The 22,379-nt window shown below is 37.2% G+C and overlaps 1 protein-coding gene across 5 annotated transcripts in view; it reads left to right on the top strand.

Moving 5' to 3' along the window:
• The first annotated feature begins 13,574 nt into the window (after positions 1–13,574).
• The window catches only part of LOC127156937 (neogenin), a 171,032-nt gene continuing 162,227 nt past the window's right edge, over positions 13,575–22,379 (top strand). For all 5 annotated transcript variants that reach the window (XM_051100103.1, XM_051100102.1, XM_051100106.1 and 2 more), the window contains exon 1: positions 13,575–14,100. In XM_051100103.1, the coding sequence (XP_050956060.1) occupies positions 14,025–14,100 (76 nt within the window). In that variant the 5' untranslated portion in view covers positions 13,575–14,024. The remainder of the gene's footprint in view (positions 14,101–22,379) is intronic.

Genomic DNA, 22,379 nt, shown 5'->3' with positions numbered 1-22,379 from the left:
ATATTAATTATATGAATAAAAATATATACATAGAAATACATGTATGTGTGTGTATTTGTATATACATAATACATATACACAGTATACACTAGGGGTGTAACGATACATGTATTCATACCGAACCGTCACGGTACGAACATCTCGGTTCGGTGCATGAGGTTCAGTGCACGAATACACCCAATTCAATCTCAATCCAGAAGGGGGCGCCCGCAGTAATGCAACGCTGTGTGATAACCGCCAGCAGAAGAACAGCAAATGCCAGGAGTTGTGCACTTGAAAACAAAGCTCACTAGACAGTGACCATGTGCTGATTCTGAACGTGTCCCTCACTGACAAAGGAGTATACTTTTAAGGCTTGTGCACTCCACTGTTTGCGAAATTGAGCTTTGTGCTCTTGTATCCTACCTCTCTCATTCAGCACACATCCAAATATTCCATAATATTTCCGTATTTTATTTTGCTAAAGTACCAACTGCGCTTTCAAGTCAGTAATGCTGGAACTGATATGTTTTGTGTGTGTGCGCTCCGGCGTGATTACTTCAACAGTTTCCTTATAGCAGCCAAATCAACTCAAAACACTGTCATTTACAGTCTTGTTAATAGTGCATCACTGTAAAAGGTCTTTTGTAAAATAAAGAAAACAAATAGGATGTCACTTTCCTTGCTGTCACAAAATGAATTGAAACTCAGCATATATAGGCTACATAACATTATGTAACATTATAATTTTATATAATATTTAGTATTTTCACATCTAGGTGGGAAAAAAATGTAATTGGTTCTACTGTCTGTTCAAAATAAATGAAAAGAAACCTAGCATAGTAGATTTGTTGTTTTTTTCCTGTTGTACCGAAATTGTATCGAACCGTGACTCCCGAACCGAGGTACGTATCGAACCGTGACATCTGTGCACTGTTACACCCCTAGTATACACACATATATAATATAATAGAATAAAACTCACAAAATCTGACTTTTTATACTCGGAATTGCAGAATATACTTAATAGTTAATAAGTTGAAATTGTGAGATATAAACTCAAACATATCAGTCTATTTTTCCCTCAAAATTTGACTTTATAACTAGAAGTTTATATCTCACAATTCTGAGAAAAAAAGTCAGAATTGCGAGATATAAACTTGCAACTGTGAGAAAAAAGTCCGAATTGCAAGATAAAAACTTGCATTTGTGAGAAAAAAAGGATTTAAAGTTTGTCTTGCAATTCTGACTTTATTTCTCACAAATGTGTGTTTATATCTCGCAATTCTGGGAAGAAAGTCTGAATGGTAAGTTTATATTTTGCAATTCTGACTTTTTAACTTGCAATTGCAAGTATATCATGGCATTTTAACTTTAGAACTCGCAACTGCGAGTTTGTATTTTGCAGTACTTACTTTTTTCTGAGAGAAATTTAGAATTGTGAGATATAAATTCGCAATTGTAAGAAAAAAGTCAGAATTGCAAGATGAAAACTCGCATTTGCGAGACAAAAAGAATTGCAAGTTTGTATCTCACAATTCTTTATTTCTCGCAAATGTGTATCACGCAATTCTGAGAAAAAAGTCTGAATGGTGAGTTTATCTCGCAGTTCTGACTTTGTGAACTCGCAATTGCGTGTTTATATATCACACAATTCTGACTTTTAAAATTGCAATTGTAAGTTTGTATCTCGCAATTTTGACTTTTTTCCTGGCAATTTTGAGTTTATTTCTCACAATTCTGAAAAAATTGTGTGAAAGTCAGAATTGCGACATACAAACTCTTAATTGCGAGTTCTAAAGTCAGAATTGTGAGTTTATATCTGGTCCTTGTTTTAAATGATTTTGTTCCATTGTTGTGTATGCTGTTGTCATCTGTTGCTGTTTCATAAGTAGGATGAGGCGGTTGGTCAGTGTGATTTTGTCCCACCCCTCCTCCACTATGATTGGACGGCTGGATAAAAAGTAACGATGATGAGCTCTAAGTTTTACGCCTAAAACCCCTCCCTTCGAAGTGCTCAGCATGAAAAAGACGCTCAGTACCTCACGCAGCTGCCATTTTAGAAACACTGCACTCCCATTGAAAATAACTGGAAAAATACACTATCCTCGGGAACAAACGCTTTGGTGGACACACGGCCTTATGGTCAAGTGTTACCAACTTTAATGCACTAGGCTAAAAAGCGGGGCTATATTTAGTATCAGAAAGGGCTCTGCTATGAACCAAAGAACTGTTGTTTCTTTATAAATTTTCCTGTTAGCGCTACTGAAGTCATTTGATGCGGTGCAACAGTCTAGCACATGCAAATTTGAACTCGCTAATTTGCAGCTATTATGCTGACAGCTAAAGAGGCAATTATGATGTTTAGAGTCCAATTAGTGCGCGTCATGATCTCTGTGTCCCACAAATTGACAGGTTTACTAAGTTAGGCAAGTTAGGTTAATTATCATATCAACACCATAGTAACATGTGTTTGTTTTCAACATTAGCATATTTATTGGTAACACGCCCATTGAAAAGAGAACCAAATCCGATTTCAAGTGTATAGTTTTGACCAAGCTAAACCTCTTTTAACTCTGTTTATCAGTGCCGAACACAGTCGCGCAGACAGAATTCGCGGGTAATCCGGGCATCTCTGAAGGCCAATTAAAAGGAATCTTCTTAAGAGCGTGCCAGAGCACCACAGTGGTCTTTAATGCCAGTCTGCTCGTGTCTAGTAAATGTGCTGGCATTTTAAATGCCCGTCGTTTCACAAACAACCCTCATCAGCTTTCTGCCCCCTGCCGCGTCTTAAGGACAGAGGCTCTCGTGTAGCGCGCAGAGACACGCACAAACACAAACGCTGAAATATACATGCTGCTAAATTACACAGTCTGCTCTCCCTGGGTCCTTCCCACTCCCTTTATTTGTCTCTTTCTCTTTTTTCTTTTTCCTTCTCTTTAAGATTTAAACAAAAAAAACTTGGAGAAATCAATAATTCCTGATCTTGCCTTCAAGCCCTCCCAGAGTACAGAAATTGTAATTATGATGTGATTTTTACAATGCGCTTAAGTGATTGTGGTGATTGAACCGGTCAAATCATTGAAAAGTACTAGCGAGATTGTACTCTTGTATTTTTCACCCTTGATAAAAACCCACTAGCTTTTGGATTGTTGCAGAAAATAAGCATTGTGCCCAATAAAAGTTTTTGATTCTTACATGTTTTGTTCATCATGATAATAAATTCAACTAATTCTAAATATAATCGGCAGAATATAAATGCACTACCATGGTCACATGACTTCAATGTCATGTACTCACCCTCAGGCCATTCTGAGATGTAGATGAGTTTGTTTCATCAGTTGAGTTTTTTCATCGGATTTGGAGAAATGTAGCATTACATCACTTGTTCTCCAATGGATGTGAATGGGTGCCATCAGAATGAGAGTCCAAACAGCTGATAAAAACATCACATTAATCCACAAGTAATCCACACCACTCCAGTCCATCAATTTGTTTGTAAGAAACAAATCCATCAGTGAGGTGTTTTAATTTATTAGCAACTTCCATGACAAGTAAAAGCTTTTAAAAAATCACATGGGGGTGTTACTGTATTTGTAGAATGCATGAAAATATCTTTAGCTTAAGTTAACCACAGATATTATTTAAGTTATTAAACCCAGGGCGTAGGTTTGATTTTGGCATTGGTGGGGATATAACAGACAACAGACATTTAATTGTTTGATCTAAATTATTGCTCGGGGAAATTTAGTAGCTGCTGGATGAAGGTTGGGACACGTAATAGTGACCGTCACCGTACTGAATTTTACACCCTTGAAAATCATGGCTTTGGAAACTATAGTTTGTTTTTGGATCGTTTGAGTACTTGAAAGAGAATATAGGAAAATGTAACTTAATTTGTGTTTCCTGCTAGTTAAATTTCACATACAAGAACAAAAATCTGGCATCGCATCCAAACAATCATTTTGCGATGCAATGGTATAACTGATTCATTGTTTTGAAAAGATCCGTTTCACCTATCCCTATTTTCCCTTTTTTTTTTAAATCATTACAAGCAATGTCAAAATGCAAAAATAAATGGCTCTTTTGATCTGTTTTTTTGCTAGTGAATTGCTTAAACTTAACAATCGAAGTCACAAGTTTGAATCAATCAGAGCAGTTCCAGCGTAAATGACTCACTCAGTTGATTCAGTTTGTCTGTTCCTCCGCTTTTCCCGTTTTCAGCCTTGTTTACACTACTATTGCTGGCTTATGTCACTAGTTTTATAACTTTAACTGTCATAAAAAGGTATGATGTTTACAAATAAAATATCCATATTTCCATTCCAAAGACCTACGAACATATTCAGGTGAGGTAACCGGTTTACTAGTAAATCACATCGCAATGATGAAGTGCACCTCATAATACATGTCGGATGTAAACATTGTGCATTATGATTGAGTTTGTAGCTTAATTCACTATATTTTAAATAGTTTGACCAGTGCAATTCAGTTGTTGACAGTTCAATAGGCAGTTGAAAGCATCACACATTTCAGTATATATTGTAATAAATTTTTGAGAAATCATTGTTGTATCTGATTGTATTAGTCTATAAGGTCATGTTGGCAATTCATGTTGGAAGTATATGTACTCATCTACCCCGTAATGATAAAAATCCATGCAGTGGTTTTTAATTAATCTGTAAAAATGATATCCCCATTTTTAAATCGAGCCATTCTCAGATGCCTGTCGTTGTGGCGTCACACCAACAGAGGCCGCTCCCACGATAGTTGATTGACATGAGTGTCTTACCTCAGATCAGCTGTAACAGTCCGACCTCCATTGTTTCGATGCCGAAGCAGGGATGTAAGTTAGACAAGAATATCTCCGATTGAGCAATTAAAGTGTTGTGTTGCTGGATGTGATAATAATGAACATAGTGGTTGTCATTTACTCCCGACATCTGAGCCGCTGAAGATGCAGTGGATTAAGTTTGTTTGTGAAGGGAATGCGCCTCCCGATCTACATATATCCATCTATGTTAGCGCGAATCATTCGTAATCTCGCTTCACTTACAGCAGAAGTGAGTATGAGTTTTTTTTTTTTTTATGAATCTTTGCAATGGCCTTTCTTAATAGCATGCTAGTTAGCAAGTTTAACGGCTAAACGCAGCTAAAGGTGGCTAAAGTAAACAGGCTCGTCACTCCACAGAGAGAAGAAAGGGCGGGGCGAGCAGAGCTCATTAACATTTAAAGCAACCTCGACCAGAACAGGATGAATTTTGCAGAGCTCATTTTGACAAGGTAAAAAGGGTGTTGTTTTACACTACCATTGAGAATTTTTAACCAAAGTATATTGCAGACCTTTCATTAAGACCCTAAAGAATCATATCAACTTGTGGAAAATGGGCATCCGATGACTCTTTTAAACACTTCGGCTACTTTATATGTTCCTACTCTACCTATGTATTAAATGTGCATTTATGGTTTTCTAGTGCTTTATTGTGATTTTGCTTTAATGTCTCAGGTAATATTAATGGCATAACCTATTTCAGATGTGGCCAAAATGATAACAGTGGTTACATGCACATATATATTTAATTGTTTGATTAAAATTATTGCTAGGGACGTTTTAGTAGTTGCTGGATATCGGTAGGGACATGTCCAGGGCATCCCTACTAAATTCTACGCGCTTGCATTTAACTGATTTTAAAAAAGCTGCATTGCTAAAAGCTAAGCTATTTTCCTATTGTTTGACTTGAACTAATCATCTGCATGGCCTGTAGCAACAGCCAAAAAGGGAAATCGTTTTAAAGTAAAATTTTTCAACAACATTTTTTCATTTGCAATAGCAGTTTCGATAAAACGTGCACAATGAGACTGGGAATGTGTATTAAGAGTATAAATAGAGCCATACTGAGTCCATGTTGACTTTAAACGTATTTCATAAGCATGCTACTACGCCAAAAACGAGTGGCCTACTTTACGATTGAATGTCAGCATTTCCAAAAAGAGAAGCGTGAACAATCCTTCAGCCCTGTAAGGGGGAGTTCAGAGCGCTCGGAGAAGTGCAGGAGCGCAGCGTGAACCCAGCTCATCCCCGACTTCACAGCGTCTTGTTGTGGCTGATAGGAGGGTAGTGAGCGAGCCTTTTTTATGTGAAAGCAGGGCTGCATCCCTGGTTGTGGAGGATTGTGGGCTTTCTGTGCTTGTCCCCCTCTGAAGTTGCTGTTTTTGTGTGAAGATTTAGGCCTGTTTTTTTCTTACCATTCTGCAGTTCGTCCCCGCTGTGTCCTCTGTGGCTTGAGAGAGCGGGATGTTACTGTCTTTTAAGTTGGTTTGACCTCAATACAACAACTTCCTGTCTTTGAAATCACTTCTGTGTTACAGCCCTCAAACCAGCTTGAAAAAGATGAACATTCTTAGTGGATTACCTGCAACCAATAGAAATGCAGATATATGTCAGCCAGATATACTTTTTGGTGTCACCAAAACTCATGTAGCTTATTTATTTATTTGTTTTAATGTTTTTGTTTCAGACAGTGACATGCAGGAACCAGTGGCGTTCATCACTTGGCATCACCAGTTTGAGGTCAGTACGATTTTTTTTTCTTTTTTAAAAACTATTTAGCAGGGATGCATTAATTTGATTAAAAATGAAAGACATAATTGCTGATTCTTTTGAACTTACGATTCATCAAAGAATTATGAAATCATGATTTCCACAAAAAATATAAAGCAGCACAACTGTTTTTATCATTTATAATAAACAGAAATGTTTCTTGAGCAGCAAATCAGCATATTAGAATAATTTCTGAAGGATATTGTGACACTTGTAATGATGCTGAAAATTCAGCTTTGATGGCAGGAATAATTTACATTGACAGTTGAGGTCAAAAGTTTACACCCCCTTTTCAGATTCTGCAAAATGTTCATTATTTTACTCAAATAAGAGGGATCATACAAAATGCATGTTATTATTTATTTAGTACAGGCCTAAATAAGATATTTCACATAAAAGATGTTTACATATAGTCCACAAGAGAAAATAATAGTTGGATTTATATCAGAAGTTTACATCTCCTTGATTCTTAACACTGTGTTGTTTCCTGAATGATTCACAGCTGTATTTTGTTTAGTGATAGTTGTTCATGAGTCACTTGTTTGTCCTGAACAGTTAAACTAACTGCTGTTCTTCAGAAAAATCCTTCGGGTCCCACAAATTCTTTAGTTTTCCAGCATTTTTGTGTATTTGGTGCCCAGATTTTGAACTTCCAAAATTCAGTTTAAATGCGGCTTCAAATGATCCCAAATGCGGTTGTAAACAATCCCAGGAAGAAGGGTTTTATCTAGCGTAAAGATCGGTTATTTTAATAAAAATAATACAATTTATGTACTTTTCAATGTCAAACACTCGTCTTGTCTTACTCTGCCTGGACTGTTTTTTTTTCCGGTTCATGACAGTTAGGGAATGTCGAAAAAATCCCATCTCATGTTCTCCCTCAACTTTAAAATCATCCTATATCGCTGTTTTACCTTTTTTGTTGAGGGTGTTTGATCTTTTTTGCATGTTCACTTTGCAAACACTGGGTCGGTACTTCTGCAGTGATGTAGGATGATTTTGAAATCATTTTTGAAGTTGAGGGAGAAAATCTGATCAGAGTTTTTCGACATACACTAACTGTCTTGAGCCAGAATACTCAGGGAGAGCAAGACAAGTGTTTGAGATTAAAAAGCATTTAAATTGTTTTTTTTTTAAATGAAAATAACCAATCATTTCACTTCTTCCCCAGCTGGGATCATTTACAACTGCATTTGGGATCGTTTGAAGTCACATTTAAACTGCATTTTGAACGTCCAAAATCAGGGCACCATATTAGTCCGTTATATGGAGAAAAATCCTGAAATGTTAATTAAAAAAACATAATTTCTTTACGGCTGAAGAAAAAAGACATGAACATCTTGGATGACAAGGGGGTGAGTACATTATCTGTAAATTTTTGTTCTGGAAGTGGACTTTACCTTTAAGAGCTGTTAAACAATAACATCAATTTTGTATGATCCCTCTTATTTTGGTAAAATAAACGGTTAAATGATTTGAATTTTTTAGGTGAACCCTTTAACCCCAGTTTGCTGCAGTGCATCGCAAGCCGCTTTAAATAAATGTGCCTGCACTGAACGGCATAGATTCGTTACCACACATTTAAACCTTTTTAGAATGAGAACATTTGGGAAACAATCCAATCACTTTGGGTGACAACTGTCCTACATGCAGCGAGGTGATCGTCTCTGCGCGTCCTCTGGGTCAATGTGATTGACAGCTCCAGTGTCCCGCCTCTTTTTCTCTCCCCCCCGTGGCTGAGTTTTCCAGGGACATGACCGGAGGGCGGAGGCGTGCTGTCTCGGTGATGGGTGAACTGCTGCGACCGCATCAGTGCTGCCTGCACCGTGCCAAATTCACACTCTGTATAATTAACGACAGGAGACAGCAGACATTGCAAATTTAATCAGCTCCTTCACGTTATTTAATTTAGTCCCTAACTTAATACAGAAAAGACAGACGCCCCCCTCCCTGTACCTCTCATTACACTTTTAATGACTGATTGAAGCTGAGTGTCGAATATAAAAACGCTTAGCGAGAAAACACACATAAACAATGAACTTTTAGATCGGTGCTATGAACTGGACGTGTGTGTGTGAGAGATCTTGACTCAAACAGCATGATCTGTCTCCAAGTAATAGGTTTTGCTGGTCTTACCCTGATCACATTAAATCTGGTGATGTTTTCTTACCGTGCAGTAATCCCAGATAATCCTAGGAGTTTGGCCAGAGTGGGATTTATTCCCGTCAGAGGAGAGAGAGAGGGCAGGAGGACGAAGAACGAGGGTTTGAAATGGCATTCTCATAGTTTTACAGTTTACATTTGGCATACTGCTTTAATAAATATTGTGCAGCACATACTGTGCGGTAGCAATGCATCTCAAATATTGCCTTCATCTTCCAGTGCCGCTTTGGTTCACTTAATGTGAACATCATCCTGTACAGAGTCTGTCGTCAAATGACATCTCATCCTGCTTTCAGCCTGTGACAGCAAATAAACTCATTCTCAATGTCAGTTCTCCATCTGTCAGATTTCTGGAGCCATTTATACACTGCAGTGGCAAGCTGTTTCTTCTTCCTCGTCTGCAAATTGAAGGCTGTTCAGTGTCATTTTAAGGGCTTTAAAGCGACTCAGACATTCCTCAGAATCAACACCGACATATATGCCTTTCTCTGTCAGTCTCAGGAAATTTCTTTATTGACTTATAGTTAAGCCAAAAATAAAAATTTGCTGAAAATGTACTCACCCTCAGGCCACTGAAGACGTAGTTGAGTGCTCACCAATGGATGTGAATGGGTGCCGTCAGAACCAAATCAGTGCCGTCAGAGTCCAAACAGCTGATAAAAATGTCACAATAATCCACAAGTAATCCACACCACTCCAGTCATCAATTAGCATCTTGTGAAGCAAAGAGATGTTTGTTTGTAAGAAACAAGCCCATCATTAATACGTTTTTAACTTCAAACAAGTCTTTTATCCACAATATTTATTTCTCCAGTGAAAAAGTCATATTGTTTGAATCAGGATAGAAATCTGTACAGATCAAGCAACAATTACAAGCGAAACAGTCCAAAACAGATCTAAACAAATATGTGGGTGGATTTTGATGTGAGTGGAAAACAGGGGATGAACTTTTTAGTTTCTTATTTTTTGCCAAAAGTGACGGTACCCATTCACTGCAGAAGAAGCAAAATTTTACTTAAAGGAATAATTCACCTAGAGATTAACATTTTTGGCCATCCAAAATGTAAATGAGTTCACCAATGCATCCTCTGTAGTGAATGGGTGCCATCAGAATGAGAGTCCAAACAGCTGATAAAAACATCACAATAATCCACAAGTAATCCACACCACTCCAGTCCATCAATTAACATCTTATGAAGCAAAAAGCTGCATGTTTGTAAGAAACAAATCCATCATTAAGACGTTTTTAAAACCATAATATTCCTTTTCCAGTGGAATGGTCGACTTGTCTGAAACAGGAGAGAAATCTGCACAAATCAAGCAACATTTACAAGTGAAAAATGGTCCAAAACAGATCTAAACAAATATGATGGTGGATTTTGATGTGAGAGGACAACAGGAGATGGAATTTTTCACCGGAGGAAACATTATTATGGATTATGAATTTGTATTTCAGCCCAAAGCGATGGCACCCATTCACTGCAGAAGATGTAAAACTTGACTTAAAGGAATAATTTACCTAGAGATTAACATTTTTGGCCATCCAAAATGTAGATGAGTTTGTTTCTTGATCTAAACAGATTTGGAGAAATGTATCTTTTACATCACTTGCTCACCAATGCATCCTCTGCAATGAATTGGTGCCGTCAGAATGAGAGTCCAAACAGCTGATAAAAACATCACAATAATCCACAAGTAATCCACACCACTCCAGTCCATCAGTTAACATCTTGTTAAGCAAAAAGATGCATGTTTGTAAAAAACAAATCCATCATTAAGACATTTTTAAAACCATAATATTCCTTTTCCAGTGGAATAGTCGAGTTGTCTGAATCAGGAGAGAAATATGCACAAATCAAGCAACATTTAAAAGTGAAACCAGTCCAAAACAGATCTAAACAAATATGATGGTGGATTTTGATATGAGAGACAAGAGGAGATGGAATTTTTCACTGGAGGAAACATTATTATGGATTATGAATTTGTATTTCGGCCAAATGTGACGGCACCCATTCACTGCAGAGGATGCAAATCTTGACTTAAATGAATAATTTACCCAAAGATTAATGTTTTAGGCCATTTATAAAAATGTAGATGAGTTTGTTTCTTCATCGAAACAGTTCACTTGCTCAAAATCCACCCACATATTTGTTTTTAAACTGTTTTGGCTTGTAAATGGTGCTTGATCTGTGCATATTTCTCTCCTATATTTCAAGCAAGACAACTATTTTAGCTGGAAGCAATGGTTTGAAGTTTAAAAACGTTGCAGATTTTCCCTTCTCAAGTTGTCAATTAATGGTCTGGAGTGGTGTGGGTTACTTGTGGATTATTGTGGATTATTCTGACGGTACCCATTCACATCCACTGGTGAGCAAGTGATGTAATGCTACATTTCTCCAAAACTGATGAAGAGACAAACTCATCTACATCTTGGATGTCCTGAGAGTAAATACATTTTTAGTAATTTTTCATTTTTGGGTAAACTATTCCTTTAATTTTGCAGTCCATTCCAGTTCACATGCATGAATTGAGCCAACTCTTCAATTCTGAATTTTGTCCAAACCCATTATAAACCCATCTCCACTTGAAGCAAACAACCTTCAGCCATGCAAAAGTGTTTCCACGTGTTTATGCCGCCCCTCAGGCCACTTTCAGGCAGCAACAGTCTTTTTACTGTCATTATTCAAAATTGCAAAATGAATTCTAATAACAAAAAACACCCTGCCATATTCTGGCTCCATTCCAAGTGAAGTGAGCACTCGTACTTCTAAAGAGTGCTGAATAATTGGCATCGTCAGGGTTCGCTGGAGACGTACACCACATACGGCCCTCAAAAGACGAGAAAGAACAGCTTCTGTTTCCTCTTGAAAAACACAAAGAAGTTTGATAAATGACCCACGGCCAGCTCAGCTTTGGTCAGTTTGTTGTACAGTAGTCGTTCGGAATTCAAAAGAAACTTTATCTTCATTACGACTGACATCTTTTTTGCACTTCAAGCATATTCAGTGTGTGTGACTCATAGACAGGTATCACTTTGTTCCTAGAGAGCATACACATTCTTTATGAGCCATTCACCCACAGGGAAGACAAGCAAGCACGCCGTGCCCTTGGATTAAACGCTGAATTTCAAGAACCAAGGGCACCTGAGCTCCTAGTAATCACATGTGAGTATTACGTGACCTATTTGCAGTGCACCAAGAGCGTAGTTTTGTACTGAACATCGATACACTTCAACCATTACATGTAATTATACAGAAAATTGATGGCGAAGTCAGTTTGACAAACTTCCAAATATGGTGATCTGACCTTTTGAATCTGGAAACGTGTCGCTCGTTCACTCACTATATGAGTGAGCAAAATGAGAACACATCTAAAGACATTACTGCACACTTTGTTTTATTGCTGCCTGTCTAACATCCAGTGAAAAACTGGTCATGGTTGATTACATTAGCTTGCCCTCAGGTGCTGTTCCGCATGTAAACCAGTGGATGGCACTGTAAGTAGCTAATCATATACACAGCATCCATTTCCACAGCCTATTGACAGGCGCTTTTAGGTTTTTTGCTTTGTTTTGTCTTTTAACTGATCAAAATAGAGCTGTTCAATCATGACGTCAGTTTACAACCTAATTCACCATGAGAATCTACAGCGGTTTTTGATTTTACTGGTAAAATCAGGTAAATCAGGTCAATCAGGACAATACTTGAAGAGACTTTCATGCTTTGTTCTACATCATAATTTGCATACAAGCAGATTTTAAAGTTAAGAATTAAAATAAGGATTGGAACTGATTTATCAAGTAGACTTGCATTTCTGTGTCAGTAATGTATTTAGCAACCTACTTTTTTTTAAGAAAACAAAGTAGCTTCATGCTTGAAGTAGGTGTGTATGATGCACCTCGCCGTTCAGAAGTCTGTGATCAGAAAGATTTTTTAAATAAGTGTTTTCTGCTTATCAAGGCTGTGTTCAATTGATTAAAAATGCAGAAAAAACTGTAATGTTGTGAAATATTATTGCAATTTAAAATAGTGGTTTCTATTTTAATATACTCTAAAATAGAATTTATTCCTGTGATGCAAAGCTGAATTTTCAGAATTACTCCATTCTTCAGTGCCACATGATCCTTCAGAAATCATTCTAATCATTCTTAGTTTGGAAACAGTTGTGCTGCTTATTTATTTATTTATTTTTGGAAAATAAAAATGATGAGTAAAACATTAAAAAGGACAGCATTTCTTTAAAATATAAATCTTTTGTAACAATATACACTACAGTTCAAAGTTTGGGGTCAGTAATTTTTTTCTTTCTTTAATTTTTTGGAAGAAATTAATACTTTTATTCAGCAAGAATGTGTTAAATTGATAAAAAGTCATAGTAAAGGCTTGTATTGTTAGAAAATATTTCTATTTTGAATAAATGCTGTTTTTTTTATTCATCAAATAATCATTAAGCAGCTCAAGTGTTTCCAACAATTGTTCCAATTTCTGAAGGATCATGTAACACTGAAAACTGCAGTAAGGGCTGATGAAAATTCAGCTTTGCATTACAGAAATAAATTATATTAAAATAGAAAACTGTATGTTTGATCAAATAATGGAACTTTGACTAGCCTAAGAGATTTCTTTAACAAAAATGAAAACTCTTACTAATCCAAAACTGTGTTTGTTATTCAACCCAGTAAATTAGTTGGAAAGTTACGTGATTCCTTAGTAATCTCAACACACTGGGATCCAGATGCGCGCATGCGTATTACGCACCCACACGCCGTGATTTTTGACTTTCCCGGGCCAAAAAAAAAAATCCAGAATCCTGTGAGAATCCACGCCTGCTTTTTCACGGACCAATTCCCACTACAAGCCTCTCCAGCACCACACGCCGTGTGCTTATGTTGGATATTCCACTGCGGCTCCGTTAAATCTGTTGAACGCGTCTTTCAGAAACACGCCGGTCGGTCTTCAGCGCGTCGGAACGCATTTGCAGCCGCTGCCTTTGTGGGTCGGCTGTGGATTGACTTAATGCCTCCTCTAAAAGCCCTCTTCGGGGTTTTAAGTTCAAGAAAACACCCGGACCCTTCGCCGTTTCGCCTTTGACTCTTACAGGAGAATTAAATGTTTGTTTTTTGGCACCGGCGGAGCGCCAAATCTTGCCGGTTGCGGACGATGTTCAGCGTTTTTGTATAAATCACCTTGTCCGTTCTAGTCGGTAAAACTTTACATCAGAAAACACAGTGGATAACTTGTTTCCCGAGATTATTTTGCGTATTTTTTTACCTTAGAAAGTGATGGCGGAGCGGGGGGCAAGGCTGCTCGTGTTTTTCGCAAGTCTCATCGTTCTCCGGTTCGGCGGTGCGGATAAAGGTAAGTTCCGTCTATCCGCTTCGGTATTACTTGCGGTGGACGCGGTTACAAAAGCAGCGCAGCATAATCCAATGATATCATTCAGCATCTGACTGTCTGAAACATTGTACTAACACTAATGTTTAGCATTCACAGCCTGCTTACTGTGATTTTTAAATGGTTTTATCCGGGTTGGTAAATGCTTCAAGGTTTAAATTCTGCCATGAAATGATATTTCTATTTATTGACCGACCACCCCAGGTTGCTTTAAATGTCAAGTGTGTTCTAAACCTAATATCAAATTAGTCACTTTATGTTTTTTTTTGGAGAGAATGAGCCATTACATATTTGGAGGCTGTGTTGGTAAGTAGGCATTGGATAGAGGAGCACTTGTAGAAAGCCACCACTGCCCCTCATCCATCCATCTGCACCAAAACGAGGGATGAGGATGCTCTTGACCAAACCTAAAAGAAGAGCTGAGGGTAATGATTGATTGCTGATGGTAATGACAGAGTCAGGTTCAGACATTGGGGAACCTTTGCTATTGGGATTGATGAAAGGGCTGACTGATTTTCTGGCTGGCTCAAATGAAGATCAGTTCCCTCAGCGGCTGCCACTGAGATTGCTGTGAGGTGAATTTGTAAAATGACACCAAACAGTTTTGGCTGTTTTTGTTCATTATTTGGCTGAAATCGACATCATCTATGGTAACATGTTGAAAAGCAGATAAAAAACATCTTTCCCTTTTAAATAAGAATCAGATGCATTTATTGTGCCAGTCGTGGTTGCAAGGTTGTCTGAGCATTGCTTTTAAAGCTGAAGTCTTTGTCTTTTCAGTGTTTTAAAGGCTTCTAGATAGCACTTGAATGGTGCTTTGTACATGTGGCCAGTTTTGAGTTTCTAATCATGGCGTCCCTCTGAAAATAAGTTTTTGTTTATTTGAAACACATTTCCCTGAGGTTTCAGACGCGCAGATTGTAAAGCCAAGCCACAAGTTCTCTCTCAAAGATAGTCTGCCCGTAAACTGACTTTTCGCAATGCTTTATAGAGTTTCATAGATTTCTCAGTGGAAATAAATAAAAAACAAAAAAAGTTGAACCGAATTAGCCTCTGAACTTGTGGCGCAAAAAGGTAGTTTATTTCAGTTTGGATTACAAAAAGCTTTAGAGGCGTTAGTGCAGGATGCATTCTTGCGTTCAGATATGGCTAGATGAAGTGGAACGGAAAAGTGAACTTGTTTTTAATGCTTTAGCCAGAATACTGCTTTCAGACATAGTCTACTTGTACAGTAGGATATTCTGAGGCTTTTCACAGTATGCTTCAAAGCGATTTGCAAAGTAGATTTTCTGTTTAGGCTTGATGGAAAATCCTGGTTGTGAAGTTTTGTGTAACAGAATAAACCTTTCGACTTTTAATTTTTTTTAAGTTAAGATTTGGCAGGAGCATCACTTGTATATGGACTTGTTTTGTCCACACTTCTGTCTCTTAGTAGCTAAACTTGCATGCTGTTAGTAATCTTATTGATCGCTTAAGTGAAATGCTGCCTTGCACTGTGAAAACCCTTTTTTGGAACATTTATTTTTAAAATGTAGTGGTTCTTCAACATTAAAATGTTCTTCACACGTTCTTGCAGTTCCATGCAGTTCCATATAAGAGCTATTTTGGGTTACCCAAAGAACTTTTCAGTGAACAGTTCCTAAAATAACCATTTTTTATTAGTGTGAAGAACATGATTTTAAGAATTTTTTTTTTTTCCACTATAAAGAACCTTTCCATGGATGTTAAATGTTCTTTATGCAACTATAGATGCCAAAAAAAGAACCTTCATTTTAAAGAGTGCACTAAGAAAAAAGTGATTCTTTTAAGAACTATTCACTAAAAGGTTTTTTTTTTGAGATACCAAAAATGGTTCTTCAGTGGCATGACTGCAAAAAACCTTTTTTGAAACCTTTATTTTAAAGAGTGTAGTGGAAAAAGGTTCCTCAGATCATTAAAATGTTCTTCACACACTCTTAAAAATAAAGGAGGTTTCTATGCAGTTCCACAAAAGAACCATTTTGGGTTCCCAAAAGAACTTTTCAGTGAACAATTACTAAAATAACCATTTTGTAGTAAAAATAAAGGAGGTTTCTGTGCAGTTCCACAAAAGAACCATTTGGGGCTCCCCAAAGAACTTTTCAGTGAACAGTTCCTAAAATAACCATTTTTTATTTAGTGTGATGAACATTTAATAATTTAGAGAACTGTTTTTTTTTTCCACTATAAAGAACCTTTTATGCATAGAAAATTTTCCATGGATGTTAAACGTTCTTTATGCAACCATAGATGCCAATAAATAACGTTAATTTTAAGGAGTGCACAAAGAAAAATGTGTTTCTTTTTAAGAACTGTTCACTGAAAGGTTCTTTGAGGAACCAAAATTGTTTTTTCAATGGCATAACTGCAAAAACCTCAATGTCAGCAAGTGATTTTTCAGTCTTTCAAAGTACAGCATCTCTCAAAGTACAGTTCCAACACTGATGCATCATAAAAGTCTATATAAAACGTTTATCACATAAAAACCAGTTGCCATCTTTGAGAATGGCAGGGGCTGGTCACAATAGTCATGCCGCCTTGGCATGATTGCTTTTGGCACAGCAGGTAAACAGCACAAATGGAGACATCTGTAGCTATCTCCATCTCTCATTAGCTGCGTGTGTGTGGCTGGGGCGAGGCAATGGGGGTCTCTGGTCTTGAAAGCCAGCACAATCCTCATAGATGTCAGGCTGAATGATTGAATGACATTTTAGTGCATCCAGTTGACCCCCTCCCGTTGGGATATCAACAGCCCGATCTCATTCACAAGGCTCGAGGGCAAATTTGTGGATCTCCGCACTTTCATACTCTCTTCGCGAGAACAACGCACAAAGCCATTTTCTTGCCGCCTGCAGCTGGTTGAAAAGAGGAAACCAGCACAAAGACAAACACATTCATCCTGTGTCTTATCTGTGTGCTCTTGTCTAAGTGAGACTGACAGTGGGCAACAGAGTGTTTGGTTTCTCCCCTTGGCTGCTTATCAATTTGTGGAGTTTTCACCTTCTAGATTGCCTCTGGCTGATTGATGTTGTGTGTACTTGTAGATGTCGTTGTGAAGTGCGTCGGTTTGTGGTTGGGTGGAAAGATGCTTGAGTAGACCTAGTTAATGTGGAGCCTCATAGTTGTTAGATTTGAGAGTTAACCGTCAGCTTGAAAAAACTCTAGAATGTTTCACAAGGCGATTATTGAATTCCTCCGCTTTTTCAAGAGTTGGTCATAGATTTCTGACATTAAAACAGCTTGAAACACTTATTATATTATACAGGCTATGTTAAAACTATTTTCTAGAGCATTTCTTTCTTATGTGTGCTGTAAAACTTCTTTGTCTTTAATGTACATTGTTCAAACCACAACCAAAAACACATTTAAAAAGCAAGTCTTAGACGTTTACTAAGATCCTTCTATTACCTATTAAAACACACAATAATATTTAAAATATTAAGTAAGCTTAATGTATATAAAATCATCATTTATTGGGTACTTTCAATTATGAGGTGGCTTTTCCAAACCCTAACCCCTAAATTTCAACTTATGAAAATATAAAAATATCAAAAAAAAATGTTGTTGATTTTGAAAGTATCTTTTTGATTCTTTTAAAAAGTGAATTTTTTAAGAAATATTTATTTTAAACTTTATGTAAAAAAAAAAAAATTTATATCACTACGGGAACAGCATATGTTTTAATCCATTGGCTGAGACTGATTTTAACTACACCCCAACATTTAAGATCAGGAAATATTTCTGTCTCACTCTCTCTCATAGCTACATGATGAGTAGATATGCCTCATCATTTTGAGATAAATGTGTTCAAAAGTATAAAAAAAATCTGTAAGGAGCGTCACTGCACTGTAAAACACGATTTGTTGAGTGAGCTTAAAATAATTTGTTATCCTGCTGCCTTAATTTTAAGTTCAGTCAACTCAGTTTAGTCAACTTGAAATGTTAAGTTGTACTAAGTGACAACTTAGATATTTGTGTTTGTTAAACTTAAAAGCAAGGTAAGTAACCCAGCCTTAAAATTTTAAGTTGAATCAACTTAAGTATCTAAGCTGTCACTTAGTATAACTTAACAATTCAAGTTGAATAAACGTTTTTTGAGTTGACTGAACTTAAAATTTTAAGGTAGCCAGGTGACAAATTATTTTAAGTTGACTCAGCAAATTGTTTTTTACAGTGTACCGAACACCTTTTTTCTGCAATTAAGCACACCTTTTTGGGAGTTATTCCATAACATTTAGTTTTTATGTGTACCACTGTTCAGAACTGTGCTAGCTAACCATGTGGTGACTAGCATCTTTGAGCTAGGTTCAAAAACGTTTAAAATTGCCACTACTAAAACATTTGATGGAGTGTTTAAAAAAAAAAATTGTTGCGTCAACTTAAAATAATTTATCTGTCTTAATTTTAAGTTCAGGCAACTCAAAAAAGTTTAGTCAACTTGAAATAAGTTGTACTAAGTGACAACTCAGCTATTTGAGTTCATTCAACTTAAAATTTTAAGGCAGCTGGGTAACAAGCCCAGTTTTTAAGTTTAACAAACCAAATATAGTTTTCACTTAGTACATCTTAACATTTCAAGTTTACAAAACTTATGTGAGTTGAATGAACTTAAAATGTTAAGGCAGCAGGGTAACAAAATATTGACTCAACAAATTATTGAATTATTATTATTTTTTTTTTTTACAGTGAGTTTCAATAGTAACATCTTTGTTTTGGGTCTCATTCCATAAATTTGTCACCACTGAAACAGTCACAACCTAAACATATCATTGTTTCATTAGTGACAAAAGTAAACACAATCCTCATATTTGGGGGAAATTAACAATATTTTTGTAGCGTTTTACTATGCAGGTTAAAATTCTGTAATGTGATGTGATTGCTACCAAAGCATTACTGTGACTACCGAAACGTGGGATGTTTTGTCAAAAATGAAGTATACTGAATTATCCACTAAGATGTTATGATAGTTTTTGATTCAGTGTATATTCAAACTAATGAATCCTTAACTTCAAAATCAGTATGAGCAACATTTTGCCTTTTATGAAGAAAAACTGGATTCAAAATACAAATGTCATAAATTACGCTTGAAATATTGTTTAAAATGTAATTATTGATTTATCTTTGTAGATCTCTGTTATATTCAGCGCCTTTCCTACATTGATTCACAAACAAATGTGATTTGCCTCGTCTCCAAACTGTCTATTATGAGTAAGAATCTAATTTCTTGGAAAAATCTCTTGTCTAGAGGTCTAAAAGTTAATTTTGCAAATGCTTTTTAGTCTGGAACACGTGTTGAAACCCTGCGGTTTGGTTTTGTGCAGCCGCTGAGATCCATGAGTGTGGAAAGGATGGAAAATTCCAACAGGAGTGTTGCTGTTTGCAGTAGGAAGACGTATTTGTCCTTCTCAATATAGCTTTTGACTAGGCGGACCCTCACCCTCAGCTTCTCACTGGGAAAGGTCAAAGCCCTGAAAGACAGGGGTCACCCTCGATTTCTCATTCTGCGGCCTTGGTGAATAGAGTACTCTTGCTGGTTGTTATTGCTTCTCCTACACCTCTCTTGGCTTTTTTGGAGCTTGCTTGTAAAGAATGTTTAAATTGAGGACGGTTGTGGCCAAGGCATCATTTTAATGAGGTCAGGAGAGAGCTTGCTGAGAGGAGCTCAGTCTTTGACCCTTGCTGTGAGGGTCTAGATACATGGCTTTTGTATGGATTGAAGGTCTTGACAGCTGTCTGTGAGAATCCGAACAAGACATAATGAAACTGTATTTAAGTTGATCCTATGGATTTATGTCTCTGACGTTCAACTTTTTTGTTCCTCACCTCTTCTGTTATCCTGATTATTTGATCATTTGTTCTTAGCAACTCAGCATCTGTTCTGTGTCGAATAGCAATCACTCGTGTTCACCCCCTTCTGTAAGTGCTGCGGTTTTCCCATTGGGTTAAGCAGGAGGCTATGAATAATGGAAGAGAACCTTTGCTGTCTCTAAAACGGTGATTAATTGGTTTAATTTGATCATGTTGTACCTTCAGGGCTCTGTACACCACCTGATTTGTCCTCTACCTGCTAATGAATCGCTTATAGCCATCGTGTGCATCATGTCTCGGCTTGAAACAGCCCACTTTGACCCTGCTGTCTATGAAAGTCCACTTAAAGGGATAGTTCATCCAAAAATGAAAATTATCCCATGATTCACTCACCCTCAAGCCATCATAGGTATATATGATTTTCTTCTTTCAGACGAATACAATCGGAGTTATATTAAAAAATGTTCTGGCACTTTCAAGCTTTATAATGGCAGTGAATGGGTGTTGAAATTTTGAAGCCCAATAAAATGCATCCATCCATCATAAAAAGTATTCCTCACAGCTCCAGGGGGTTAATAAATAATTTCTGATACAAATCAATGTGTTTGCGTAAGAAAAAATATCCATATTTAAACTTTATAAACCATAATCTCTAGCACACGCGTTCACGAGAGTGGCGTTTCAGCGGATGATGTAGGCAAAACACAAAACGAGGATTTGTAAAGAAAACGGTTGGCAGATTTTGATATAAGCCAAGAGGAGACAGGTTTTCCTTTGCAGTAAACAAAACTTGCTTCATGCAAGACTAGCACATTCTTACCAGGGCTTTGTAAAGTTTTAAACAAGGATATTTTTCTTACACAAATGCATCGAATCACTTCAGAAGGCCTTTTTTAATCCCCTGGAGCTGTCTGGAGCACATTTTATGATGGATGGATGCACTTTATTGGACTTCAAAATCTCAGCACCCATTCACTGTTATTATATAGCTTTTTTTTTTAATATACATGTGAAGAGTTCAGATACAAAAGCCTCTAAATCCATCTGATGTATTTCTTTAAAATTAGTATTTCTTTCTGGCTACTTTATATAGGTTTCTATGTAAGTACTGGTACTTCTGATTGGGCTGAAGTTGGAATTTAGCGAGTTTGACGTAAAGGGATTTGATGGACGTATACTATGTGTCAGGAGCATTCACTCAGTGTCATTATCTCATTTTTGACCGAGATGGCTTTTAGCTGGTTTTGCATCTGAACTCTTCATATATAACTCCGATTGTATTCGTCTGAAAGACTTTTATTTTTGGGTGATCTATCCCTTAAACGCAACACTTAGAGTGGTTCAGAAGATTGAGATGGCTTCATATTTTAAGATGGGTAAACCTTTCTTTATCTTGCCGATTTAGTACCGACTTTAAGAATCGAGCTGTGTCTTTTGAGCTGGCCTTTCAAAAGTAAAAGCAATGGGCTGACATGGTAATTGATCTCTGATTGGTGGGTTTGGGGGTATGTAACCATGGAGAGAATTTTCCAGTTCTCCAGGCCACATGCTAGCTGCCTCCCGCTGATATCAGCTCACTTAGTCTCTGTAGGGAAGGCAAATTACTGCCTTTCTTCTGCAGAAACCTGCTGAAACGTAGTTAGCCGTTTATAGGTCCGAACACTTTGGCCTAATTTAATGGATGGCCTCACTCTGACTCAAAAACACACGTCATTAGATTAGCCATTGAACATTTTCACTGCTTTGAAATGTTCAAGTATTCCATGAAAATACACCGCATTGACTAAAGAGCAAGCTAATGACGTTCTTTGTAGTTTGTAGCCACTGTGCTTCGATTATTTCTTTCATACCTCAAGCGAAGCCACGATCCGTATCTTCACGTTGTCTTACCCCTTACAAATGATGCATTTAAAAGGGCAGCCAAGCTTACGCTGATGTCCTTTTGTACTCCGCTTTACCGAAAGGCTATAAAGGGCATCCAGGCTCGAAGATGACTGGCGAATGATAAACCAGCCTTTCCTCCCCATTAGTTTTATGGAAGAGTCGCTCTATTTGTCGTCAGGGATGAGACGGGCTTCGCTTGACCCTGAAAGTCATGATGTTGGTGATGTAGAGCCAGAGATGTGTTTGAAACCCAAGTAGGTTACAAATTGCTGTGGAATTATTAAAAAGTTGCCAACTCCATGTGGGCTGTTTGCCTGAGGCTCTGGTCTGTTTGTTGGTTTTTGAACATCATGGCCCATTTTTTAAACTTTCTGCTCTTAGTATTAGACCTGGTCTTTCTACTATTATGAGTTTAGAATTTGCATGCGTTTTGAAAATAAGAAGCAACTAATTGTTGCCATCCCTTTGATATGTAAAACACTTTTTGATGAAGTCGAATTCTTCTAAACTGGCAGTCTATCAGAAAACAGTGA

This window comes from Labeo rohita, chromosome 25 (genome assembly GCF_022985175.1).
Source record: "Labeo rohita strain BAU-BD-2019 chromosome 25, IGBB_LRoh.1.0, whole genome shotgun sequence".
NCBI classification, from domain to species: domain Eukaryota; kingdom Metazoa; phylum Chordata; class Actinopteri; order Cypriniformes; family Cyprinidae; genus Labeo; species Labeo rohita.
The sequence above is the reverse complement of the archived record's forward strand: the minus strand, read 5'-3'. Positions and strand labels throughout refer to the sequence as shown.